The 12,212-nt window shown below is 45.6% G+C and overlaps 2 protein-coding genes across 4 annotated transcripts; one reads left to right on the forward strand and one right to left on the reverse strand.

Moving 5' to 3' along the window:
• The first annotated feature begins 3,784 nt into the window (after nt 1-3,784).
• On the forward strand, nt 3,785-7,342 carry LOC123408096 (pentatricopeptide repeat-containing protein At4g02750-like). The gene is made up of 3 exons (XM_045101292.1): nt 3,785-6,244; nt 6,346-6,438; nt 6,659-7,342. The coding sequence occupies exon 1, from the start codon at nt 3,785-3,787 to the stop codon at nt 6,083-6,085; it is 2,301 nt and encodes a 766-aa protein (XP_044957227.1). The 3' UTR covers nt 6,086-6,244; nt 6,346-6,438; nt 6,659-7,342.
• A 607-nt stretch (nt 7,343-7,949) lies between these two features.
• On the reverse strand, nt 7,950-12,005 carry LOC123407023 (pre-mRNA splicing factor SR-like 1). 3 transcript variants are annotated; one of them, XM_045100053.1, is made up of 5 exons: nt 11,720-11,989; nt 11,306-11,606; nt 10,853-10,933; nt 10,259-10,330; nt 7,950-8,973 (listed from the first exon to the last, which is right to left on the reverse strand). In XM_045100053.1, the coding sequence occupies exons 2-5, from the start codon at nt 11,591-11,593 to the stop codon at nt 8,221-8,223; spliced, it is 1,194 nt and encodes a 397-aa protein (XP_044955988.1). In that variant the 5' UTR covers nt 11,594-11,606; nt 11,720-11,989; the 3' UTR covers nt 7,950-8,220. The 3 variants fall into 3 exon arrangements, with proteins under 3 accessions (XP_044955988.1, XP_044955989.1, XP_044955990.1); XM_045100054.1 differs by having other exon boundaries at nt 11,842-11,893; XM_045100055.1 differs by lacking the exon at nt 7,950-8,973 and having other exon boundaries at nt 11,302-11,606; nt 11,720-12,005.
• Nucleotides 12,006-12,212: the final 207 nt, after the last annotated feature.

A 12,212-nucleotide genomic window follows, 5' to 3' on the forward strand; every position in this document is an offset into this window, starting at 1 on the left:
AGGGCTGGGTACGCAGACGCAGGTGACGGCGCAGGCCAACCAACCAACCAACCAACCAACCGCTGAAACCCGGCCGGCCGCATTTGGTGTGCCGTGCCAGCAACGAGCAGACCCGGACCCGACCTTGGCCGCACATGACCCATCACGACCCACCCCTCCCCCACGACGGCCACCGTGCCGGTTGGCCGGTGGAAGGATCGCTCCCTGATGAATGTGACGACGATGACGATGATGATGGGACGAGGAGTTTATGACGGAATCGATGGCGATGGCGATGCGGGAGGGTTTTATGGGCGACCAGTGCCCGGCGGCATGGGGACGCACAGTGCTCCTCGGTACACCCATCATTGAAGAAGAATGAAGGGCGATCGGATCGGGCGGGTCGTCGTCCTCGCGACCCATTGCCGCTGCTGGGGCGGGTGGCATGGCATGGCATGGCAGCAGGCACGGCTGGGCAGCTTGCTTGCCGGGCCGCTCTGGGGTGCGTGCGTGCTGGTATCGTGCCGTGCCGTACCTGCCTTCAATTCACGCATCATGGCGACCGTGCACAGTTGGCGGGACGTACGTGCCGTCGGCCACAGTGTCTCCTGCTCCGGTGCTCCCTCCATGCATGCATCGCCATCAAGCCACCAGCAGCCACCCACAGTACCGCACCAGCACCAGCACCAGCACCCACCAGCACGGGGCACGGACCGGGATTCCCCCGCCGCAGCGACGTAAACTTTTCCATCCAGATTCACTGGTGGACGTAAATAGTAAAAACTTACAACTGCGGCAAGATTCGGTGCAAGCTTTCCTTGCTTTGTCTCTGGTCGTTGTAATAACAAGATAAAAATGCGGTCTCTTGTAATAGAAATTGGAGAGGAGGCTCTTTTTCATCAAAATACAGTAGTAAATAAAGATTCAGTGACACCATCACCCTACTTTTTTTTTCTGGGGGGGGGGGGGGGGGGGGGGGGAAACGTTGCCATTTTATCCAGAGTTCATAGCTCCCTCGACAGTAATCTCCGAGCTAACACACTGAGGAGAACCATGGAGCCAAGCCTTACATAAAGACTTGCTACAACCTTCCCTAGTCAGGATATGTGCGACTTTATCATTCGCCGGACAGCGCACCCAGGGGTCGACCATCCTGAAAAGCACGTAATAAATCCTTAATCTCTTCAGCTACGTGCCCATTATTTGCCGATAGATCACGACGATCGCTCTGAATTTTCCTCGCTGCCTCATTCGAGCCTGACTCAATGATCAGGCTCTGAACATTAAGCTCTTGTGCCAAACGAATATCGCCGCGTCACGCCTGCAGCTCCGCAGTTTCAGGATCATATGCAGAGCCATGCATGACAGTCCCGGAGGACAGCGCCTCCTCGAATCACTTCCCTCTGGACCGGCACCCTGCTAGTGGCCTCCTTGATTGATTCCCATTGCCCATCTACTCTAATGATTCTATCCTTGATTGCCCCCGGTTCTTCCATGCGACTGGACTCCCTAGCATTGTTCCTCTGCATATGGTGGGTCGAATGGGATGCTATCTTGACAAAGTGACACAAACAGTGAACGCATGCAGCTGCCATGCATGCGCCATAATTTGGCTCCGAAGCAGACATGCATCGGTACACATAGATTGGTCCAAGCTGGGTTCAGATGGTTAGGTTCTTTGTCATTGATCTGTTCATCGGGGTTCGAGTCCTAAACTTGCAGGGCTCAGGGTGTTTGTATTTTTTTGGGATTTGTTTTACGTTTTTGGGAATGTTCGTTCAGTGGAAGACATCGTTTTCATTGACCACGAGACGTCTTCTAATTTAATATATTTTTACCTTTCGTTTAATATGTGAATATTTTTAAAATCATATAAACATTTTTTTGGTACATATGAATGCATGTTTTCTATATACTTGGACAATTACTTTTTGGACACATAAACATTTACTTTTTTTTAACCATGCATAGCTATTTTTTTATTTAATAAATGCATTTTTGTTAATGCATGTAAACAAATCTATAACACATGAATTTTCTTTTCAAATACATATTATTTAATTTCACACGATGAACACCTATTTGGAAACAGAGACCATTTCTTTTCACACATAGGAACATTTTTTTCCCTAAACAGTGAACAGCTCTTTTTACATATAGCAACATTTGTTTCCTAGCACTTTTTAGATATGATTTCTATTTTTAGGCAATTTAAATATGATTTCTAAAATTACTAGAAAGTAGTTAGAAATCTTTATATTTACATTTTTTTAGGGGTCATTTTTATATTTACATAAAAATGAAAAGCAGCACTTGTCGGTAGGCTGCGCCAAGTGTGGCCCATGAAGAACGGGACGCTATCTTGACAAAGTAACACAAACAGTGAACGCATGCGCCATAATTTGGCTTCGAAGCAGACATGCATTGGTACACATAGATTGGTCCAAGCAGGGTTCAGATGGTTAGGTTCTTTGTCATTGACCTGTTCATGGGAGTTCAAGTCCTAAACTAGCAGGGCTTAGGGTGTTTGTATTTTTTTTCTGATTTATTTTAGGTTTTTGAGGATGTTGGTTCAGTGGAAGACATCGTCTTCATTGACCACCAGACGTCTTCTAATTTAATATTTTTTTTTGTTTTTTTACCTTTCGTTTAATATGTGAATATTTTCAAAATATATAATCATTTTTTTATGGCAAAGTGGAAAATTTTGACCCCAAAGCGAAACTAATTCACAAACTAAACTACGTTTGAAAAAAATTCACCCAACTGACCTTTTTATGTGACACTTTTGTCTTAGACGCCACACTACACTGTTTGGCGCCCGACACTACGTTGTGTGACGCCTGAAACCTAGTGTGACGCTTAACGTATAGCGCCACACTACACCGGGTGACGCCTAAGACAAAGACGTCACACAGTGTAGTGTGACGCCTGACTGTCGGGAGCCACATAAAAGGATCAGTTGGGTGAATTTTTTTCAAACATAGTTCAATTTGTGAAATACTTTGGCTCCTGGGTTAAATTTATCAATTTTGCCATTTTTTGATACATACGAACACATGTTTTCTATATACTTGTATATTTACTTTTTTTGCATTATTGAGGAAATCGTTAACTGGTAGCTGCTCGGTTGGCTGGCGAGTAAGGGATTAATAGGCTAATCGGCAAGTTAATCGGCCATTTAATCAGTTAATCGGGTGATTTATCAGTTAATCGGTGAACCAATAAGTAGGGATTGATCAGCAAGTTAACTAGTTAATCTGACGAATTCTTGAACATGACTTTTTTGACACATGAACATTAACTTTTTTTAACCATGTATAGTAATTTTTTATTTAATAATTACATTTTTGTTAATGCATGTAAAGAAATCTATAACACATGATTTTTCTTTTCAAATACATATTATTTAATTTCACACCTTGAACACCTATTTGGAAACAGAGACCATTTCTTTTCACACATAGGAACATGTTTTCCCTAAACAGTGAACAGCTCTTTTTACATATAGCAACATTGTTTTCCTAAAATGGGAACAGAACTTTTTAAATATGATTTATATTTTTATTCAATTCAAATATGATTTCTAAAATTACTAGAAAGTAGTTAGGAATTTTTTATATTTACATTTTTTTGAGGGGTCATTTATATATATTTACATAAAAAGGAAAAGCAGCACTTGTCATCGGTAGGCTGCGCCAAGTGTGGCCCATCAAGAACCGCTGTAGGCATCAAAGGCCACAGATAGGACACCCTCTTGAATGCCATTCGCGCCAACTACGTGCGCCTCAGGAGATTCTTCGCCATGCGCGTCACGGCGCGGCGCGCCGGCGTCCTCGGAACGGTGGGCTCCCGGCCCCCCAAGTCGCTGGCGGACGCGGCGCGCGCGCTCTGTGGCTGCTCCCACGACGACGGCATCGCCTCCGGGAACAGGCTGATGGGCAACCACCTGAGGGCCGGCAGGCCGGGCGCCGCGCGGGAGGTGTTCGACGGAATGCCGCGGCGCGACGTGGTGTCCTGGAACTCCCTCATGGCCGCGCACGCGCGGGAGGGCGCGCACCGGGAGGCTGCGTACGCGTTCCTGGAGCTGAGGCGGCGCGGGGTCCGGCCGGACCACACCTCGTTCTCAACCGTGCTGTCGTCTGTCGCGCGGCTCGAGGCTCTGGAGCTGGGGCGGTGCGTCCACGGGCTCGCGCTCAAGTCCCGCTCCACGGGTAATGTGTTTGTGGGCGCTTCGCTCGTCACCATGTACGCTAACTCTGGGGTTTCCGGTTGCCTGCAGCGAGTCTTTGATGAAGTCGACACTCCAAATGCGGCCTTGTGGAATGCTCTAGTATCAGGCCTCGTGATGAACCATCGAGTAGCCGACGCCCGCAGGGTTTTCGATCAGATGCCGACTCGCAATGTCGTTTCCTGGACGGCCTTGGTAAAAGGCTATGTTACGGTGCACGAGGTGGAGCTGGCGCAGGAGCTGTTTCACTTGATGCCCGTGAAGAATTCTGTGTCGTGGTGTGTCATGATAGGAGGGCTTGTGCACCATCAGCGATTCAGAGAGGCAGTTGAAGTGTTCAAAAGTTTGATGAGGAATGGGGATGGAGTGACAAATGCGGTTCTAGTTAAGGTTGTGAACGCCTATACTGGCCTGAAAAGTATTGGAGGAGGCAGATGCATTCATGGGTTTTCTGTCAAGTCTGGATTCGTTCTTGACCTGATTATCGAGGCATCATTAGTTGCGATGTACTGTAACTCCTTGGACATCGATGAAGCACAATTGGAATTTGATAAAATGGATAGAAAACATGTTAGTTCATGGAATGCCGTCATATGTGGCTATATTAATGCAGACAAGATTGATGAGGCTAGAAAACTTTTTGATTCCATGATCGAGAGAGATAAGATCTCATGGAACTCGATCATTAATGGCTATATCAGAGATGGAAGAATTACTGATGCTACTGAGTTGTACTCAAGAATGCCTGAGAAGAACATGGAAGCAGCCACTGCTTTCATGTCATGGTTTGTAGACAACGGAATGCTAGATAAAGCACGGGATATGTTTTATAGTATGCCCCAAACAGATGTAATGTCGTGTACATCTTTACTCTTTGGATACATGAAAGAAGGATATCTGGATGATGCACTGGACCTTTTCCATAGGATGAACAAAAGAACTGTGGTCACTTACAATGTGATGATAGCTGGTTTTCTTCATCAAGGCAAGGTTACTGAAGCTTACAGGCTATTCAATGAATCACCTTCTCATGATTCAGTGACTTGGAGCTGTTTAATTACCGGGCTAGCTCAAAATGGTTTAACTGATGATGCACTTAGGATGTACAAGAAAATGCTATTAACCTATGTGCGCCCAAGCGAGTCAGTGGTTTCTAGCCTCATAAGCTGTTTTGCACACCATTCTATGATTGTTCATGGTCAGCAGTTTCATGCCACAACCATCAAGCTTGGGCTTGAGTTATGTTTACTAATTCAGAATTCACTTATTAGCCTATATTGCAAATGTGGCGAAATGATCACAGCCCTGAATATTTTTGATCAGATGGTTAACAGAGATGTGGTTACATGGAATACAATAATTCATGGATACGCATTCAGTAACCTTGGTCAAAAAGCTATTGAAATGTTCGAGAATATGAAGATGGCACAAGTTGATCCTGATGAAATCACATTTGTTGGTGTACTTTCTGCATGTAATCACATGAGTCTTTTGGAGGAAGCAAAACATTTCTTTGATGCGATGACGAGTGAACATGGAATTGTGCCTAATATAACGCACTATGCTTGCATGGTTGATCTATTTTGTAGGAGAGGCATGGTTGAGGAGGCTGAAGGTTTAGTTAAGTCGATGCCATTTGAACCTGATTCAGCAATATGGACCTCTCTCTTGAGCAGCTGCAGATTGAGTGGCAATGATAAGTTAGCGGAGCATGCAGCAAGTCAATTGATCGCCATAAATCCTGGCACTAAAATGCCTTATCTGCACCTTATCAGTGTACATGGATCAACAAATAGATGGGGTGTGATTGATAGTCTGCGAAGTCAAATTAGAAGAACTGCCACTGCGAAAGAAGTTGGTTATAGCTGGATTTAGATAGAATCCTACCATGACCCACTGTTGATGTATTTTATCAATGGTGGTTCAGTGTAGTACCAAAACACTATGCTGTATACAGTGAGGCACAGCTGGTATATACTTTCAGTATCCATGGTGCAGCCCGTGATCATTTATATGGACATTTCAACCAAACAGGTAAAACAAAACTACTCTTGCATCACATATAACTACCTTTACTTTGGCAATCCAAGGCATTGTTCTGATGATACAATTTTTTGTTCGCACGTCATATGTAGACTGCTTGAGAGTTCAGTACACAGACTCTTGGTGGATGGGTTAACCTAGTCATATTGGTGTGGAATGCGAAAAGTGTGAGACACATCTGTCAGGTACGATTGATTGAACCGGATCGCATGCTTGTATAGTTGTACATATAATGTGTGTCATCATTTAGAGGTAGACCAACTGTGCAACCCATTTTTTTTTCTTTTAGTTGATCGTTATAGAACACCTTCCTTGTCAATCACGATCTCAACTTGATTATTCACAAGAACCGATGTCTTGCCCTCCAGAGTTTCAGTGCTCGGTTTGTTGTTTCCCTTGTTCCAGGAATACGGCGCCGAATTTTGCCGAAGCGGAAACCTTTCAACCAGGTTAAGAAGAGTTCGGTCAGCAGAGGATGGAAGGCGTGGCGCAGGCCGAGATATGTTCAGTTCAATCCCTGCATTTCAGATCAGCGCCGACTGTCGGATGTAACCGGGTCTGCGAAAAATACCCAGCCAATCTATGTGTGGCATCCACCGAATGGCCTCTGCCCTCCACACCGGCAGCACTGCTCAGCAGCTAAGGATCATGGTGACTGTCAGGCTGAGCACAGGGAATGCGACGGTCGCCGTCGCAAACTACATGGCAGGGCGTTGGCAGCTTTAAGGCTCGGCGAAGCAGAGCTTCACCAGGGAAGCCGATGCACCGTGCTCACCGGAGAAGACCTTCGCCTGATGGATGGTCGAAGCGGTAACCCGTCTAGCCGGAGCTCGCTCCCGACCTTTTCTGGGCGGGAAGCTGGCTCTGGACCTTCTGCCACTCTTCTTTGAGCTGTTCTTTGTATTGCTCCTAGACTGTACCACATTCAATTAGTCTGCACTCTAATTCCTCCCTGTGTCTCAAAAACACACTATCTTGTGAGGTAATGATGCATCGAACAACACGACAATAAACAAAGGCTTTACTCCACTAAGAACACAACAATTATCAAGGATATATGAAAAAAGTGCTAGGCATTAATCGTGTGTATTGACCCCACCTTGCACTTTTCTAAATCAAAGCACGTTTTCTTATTCAAGACCATTATCGTCAATTTAATGTATATAAATTCGGTCATTTTCTGCCATTTTTTTCATTTGAAACGCCAAAGCACAAAGGGGTCCCCAAAAAATGGGTAGCGGTTGTTAAACCAGGTAAAATGGGGAAGTACCTGAAACTGTAGCAGTTATCTCCATAGTTGCTAGTAAAATACACCTTTTATTCAGTATAAAAAAAATACTCTCTCCGTCCGCAATTACTAGTAATAGGGATGAATGTAGACGGTTGAAACATTTAACAGGCGAAATCGTGAGTCAACAAGTGACTCAAATTGTGTATAAAGAAAGAATCATATTTTCTCAAAATGCTGGAACTAGATGAGGAAGTTTTCTATAGGCCATGTACAGTGCAAGGTGTTTAGAAAGGTGCTCATAAAAACAAATCAGATTTTGTTTGAACACCGGCGCCAAAGAAAAAACTTTTTTTTTTCGCAAGCACCTTTCACCGTTTCCGAGCAGGCGCTGCATATATTCTATTCTACACAAATAAATGTGAAACGAGCAGGCGCTGCATATCACTGACAGACAACACAAGCAAAGAAGCAAATGTTTGTTTCGAGCTCACAATGCATAAAGCATATATCAGATACAGAATTTGGCTATTCAAAGTGAACAAACAATTTATCTCAGCTTAGCCGGCCAACAGATTTTGCATTGTACACGCTAATCAGAGACATTTTTCCCTAGGGAAGGCAGAGAGCGCAGGGGAGACCAAACCCATTATGTATGTCTGCTGTGCAACGCCAGCAGCGTATAGCAATGTTAGTACAACACAAGGATAGAATCCCCATGGTTTTTGGCTTCTGACGGTCACCTCCACCTGGCGCCTCCCAATCTGATCACCTCTTCAGTTCCGGAATCCCTGCGGGGAGCTCTATCATCGCCAGCATCGTCCTTTGCGTTTGTAGCATCACCGTACAGATCCTTCAGCTTCGCCAGGTTGGATGACTCCGGAGCTTTACCAAACGGGCTGGAACGATGGCTGTCGCCATTGGTCCTGCCACGGCTTGGACTCCTGCTCCTGCTCCTGCTCCTGCTTCGGCGGCCACTCGAACGCCCGTTTCGATCAGAGTCCCTGTCCCGCCTTTCATGGCCTCGCCTCTCGACATCCCTGTCTGAATAGCTCGAGCGGCGGTAGTCACGGTCTCTATTATCACGGCTTTGCCGGCCGTGCTCCCTATCCTTATACCTGCCACGGTCACGATCTGAACGGTCCCTCTCAGTGTCACGACTGCGCTCACGGCTCTGACTCCGGTGCTTCCTTGGTGGAGATTTGGCATGACCGCCATCATGGCTCCTTTCCCTTTCTCGTACAGAAGGCAATGTCTTTCGGACTGGGGACGAGTCCCTTGTGGATGCACGGTGTGGAGCACGCTGTCCAAAAGAGACGGACAGAGAAGCCTTTACTGAAGGAGGCCGCCGGGCAGTATCATCTGAACCAAGGCGACTAGAATCCCCAGTTATCCCTGACTGTTTTGTTGGGAGCTTCATTTTCTCAAGATGGGCAGTTACCTGTCGCAGAATTAGGAGAGGCACTCGCGGAAGAAGACTGTCGAAGTAGTACTGCAAAGAAACAATATATGACAAGAAAATTTAGTTTACCAAAAGTATGAAAGTTATTTCTCATTTAAGCTACTAGAATAATGGCCTGGAAAGGAAACACCAGACGGATACGATAGCATATAACTTGTCACGAAACATAGAGTGATAACAGAGTATGATTATGAGGTTAATTTCTTCTGTTGTATTTGGCATACGAGCGTCTAGGCTAGGGCTGAGGCGTTACTCAGTTATTGTGGCAAACTGTGACAAAAATAACATAAACTGAAGTTTTTCTTTTTTGCCAAAGACAGAACTAGTCACATGACTGCTCGTGCTTCGTGCCAACTGAGACAGATATCCATTGCTGTATGAGCTAGACGTAAGAATTAAAGGACTCACCCACTAAATAGTAACAACAGCTCATCAAACCAAAGAGTTTACCAACTGTCTTGACTCAACCAAACACTAGCAACTCAATCTGGTACAAGTTTCCTTCTAGCTTGCATACACAATAAAATTAATAAACTATTGGAGATGCTATCCATTGTGCCAAAGTAGCACAGAATCGTGTCTATGAATGTACTCCCTCCGTCCGTAATTACTCACCATGGAAATAAATTAAAATGGATGTATCTAGAATTAAAATACGCCAAGATACATCCATTTCTCGGACAAGTATTTTCGGACGGAGGGAGTATGTCGGGCCAACCAGTCAAGAGTTTTTACTTGAACTTAGGCATCCTAAAACAAAGTTCAAAAGCTTCCAGCTATAAGATACTTATTACACACTGGACCTCCTTTTTCTATATGGGATGGACTTGATTCTCTTGGTATATATGCCCATAGATCTTTTCCAAAGCATAAAGCATGGACAGAAAGGGAAATAATAGCATCTCAAACCAAGAAAGAAACAATGCAGGACATATAGCCTGAAACAAAGTAAAGCATCACAAAAGCACACATCAGTTTTATGTGCAATGAATACTTCAACCAGTTGAAAATATGGAACACTAGTGGCAAAAGTGAAAAGAACATTCGAGTAACATATCATGACAAACCTTTACAAAGTGGTTACTGGTGGAAGAGATGTCTCCTCTTAAAGCAACTCCACAATTGAAATTTCCGCTCAGTATGCCAAATCAACAGGTGAGATTCAACAAACAGTAATTGCACTTAGGCTCAGAAAACAGTATGTTAATCACGTATGCCCTCGGATGTGGTTGGGTAACTATAGAAACTGTAACAGCAGCTATATAGTAAAGTTATGTCAAATGAAAGAAATGGGGCCATGGTTTAAGAGATATACCTGACCAAGGATGACATCACGCACATAAACGCCCATAGTTGTCATTTTTCCATTGGATCCAGGGGAGAACTCCTGAAAGAGAACACATATTATATAGAGGTGAGCTACGGTTCATTACAGAAGAAAGGCAATAGGATTAACCATTTTATCACAAAAAAATCATAAATGCTAAGAACAGGAATGGAAAACTATTTGCACGCACCACATGGATAAGAATTGGGTTCATCAGCTCACTGTTTGGGCTTCACTCTATTTCACAGATAAAATCCTTCTTTACTTGATTCACGATGGAAGGCAAAAGAAGAACCATATGTTGTGCCAGCTTTTCATATGCAATACATGTTTGCTAGTTACTTCTGGTTTGCACACGCTTTATTCTTAAAAATAGCAGGCGCATCATAAAAACAGAAGATCTTTGTTTAAGTTACACGCGCTAACATACCAATGTATTAGAAGCAAAGCAGAGGTTTGAATCTTACTTTGATGTAAACAAAAACATATCATTGGAACTAGAACTTGTTCTATTGCTGCTTAATTTATGGTCAACAAAATGCAAAAGAGGCAGAGAAATAGGTAACATAAAAGAGACAATACCTCATCATCTTGAATGTAGGGCTCATACCAGGTCCATAAGGTCTTTGGGTCCGCAGCATAACGCAGGTACAGGAAGCCAATCTGTTGAAAACACTATATTCCATGAGAGCTAAATAAAATCAAACATATAATCATAACCAAAGCATTCCTAGTGTCATGCACAAATGTGAATGTTTGTTGCTTCCGTGGAGATTCTAGACCTATATGGGATCTATATTTCCATGTCATCCCATTGCGTTCAATCACACCGTCTTGAGATACGGCTCAATTATGCGCTAGACAATCCCAATACATTCAGCAATCCCTAACTAGAGTATATTGCAAGTCTGCAGGCGGCCGTAAAAAGCAGAAAGATTCTTTGAGTTAAACTTGCTATTTCCATGAGAAGTAAAATTGACAGGAATACAAATGAAGGCTAGGAAAGCAGACAAGGAAAGAAAATTCCTTACTTACAGCTCTGATGTAGGGGGAGTCCGGGTGCTTGAGCAGGCCGTGCATCTGGTTGACGGTGAGCTTCATGGTGAAGAGCTTGTAGAGGAGGCAGAAGGCGGTGGACGGGCCGCGGCAGTTGCCCGTCATCCATGGCTCGACGTGGTCCACCTGGTTGTAGATCTCGTCGATGACCTCGTGGTAGGTCTTGATCTTGTAGAGCTCCTTGAAGTAGTCCGAGGAGACGATGTTCATCGACAGCACCTTCTCCATGAGCACCTCGATGGGCCGCCCCGACGTCTGCAGCTCCATCGTCCCGGACCCTCTGCAAAGAAAAAAAAAACAAACACCGCACGGACCTTTAGGGCCACGCGATCCTCGTAAGAAGTAGAGGTAAGTAAGCGGGCGCTGTTTCGACCGGAGATCGGAAATCTCTACCCGGACACCGAGTTTGCCGCGGGGCAGCGGCGATGGGCGGGGGAGGAGGCGGAAGAAAGATTCGTTTTTTCCCTCTCCGTCGCGTCGAGATCCGGACTTCCGCGGTGGAATCGGGGGGTTACCTGCTTGGTTGTGGCCGGGGGCAAGGTAGGGGCTTGCCGGGGAGGCCGAGACGGCGGCGGCGCGGGGGAGGCGGGGGGCCGGCGGAGCCGTGACGGATTGGGGATATGGTGGGGGAGGAGGGAGAGGAGATAGAAGGGAAGAGGGGAGGCTGGTTTGGGTGGGGTTAGCGGCGAGGGGGGGGGAGGGACAGCTCTACCGACTGAGCAGCGGCCGCATCTCAGCCGTCCGTCCGTCGTTGCAGTCAACGGCCCTGTCGCTCTCACGCCAGGCCCGGGTTGTTCCGGATTGAGATGGGCCCCGGTGTGGCGGCCCACGATGGACTAGGCGCAACGTGCGATGTCGCCCAAGACGGAAATCCCTGTGTAGTCGG

This window comes from Hordeum vulgare, chromosome 7H, assembly GCF_904849725.1.
Source record: "Hordeum vulgare subsp. vulgare chromosome 7H, MorexV3_pseudomolecules_assembly, whole genome shotgun sequence".
NCBI lineage: Eukaryota > Viridiplantae > Streptophyta > Magnoliopsida > Poales > Poaceae > Hordeum > Hordeum vulgare.

Excerpts from the sequence above, each read along its gene's own strand:
- LOC123408096 (XM_045101292.1), top strand. The coding sequence starts at position 3,785 with ATGCGCGTCACGGCGCGGCGCGCCGGCGTCCTCGGAACGGTGGGCTCC.
- LOC123407023 (XM_045100053.1), bottom strand. The coding sequence starts at position 11,593 with ATGGAGCTGCAGACGTCGGGGCGGCCCATCGAGGTGCTCATGGAGAAG. Across the intron at positions 10,331-10,852 it reads CCTACATTCAAGATGATGAG|GAGTTCTCCCCTGGATCCAA; the intron begins GTATTGTCTCTT and ends GTTCTCTTTCAG. Across the intron at positions 8,974-10,258 it reads GTGATGTCATCCTTGGTCAG|TACTACTTCGACAGTCTTCT; the intron begins GTATATCTCTTA and ends GTTTCTTTGCAG.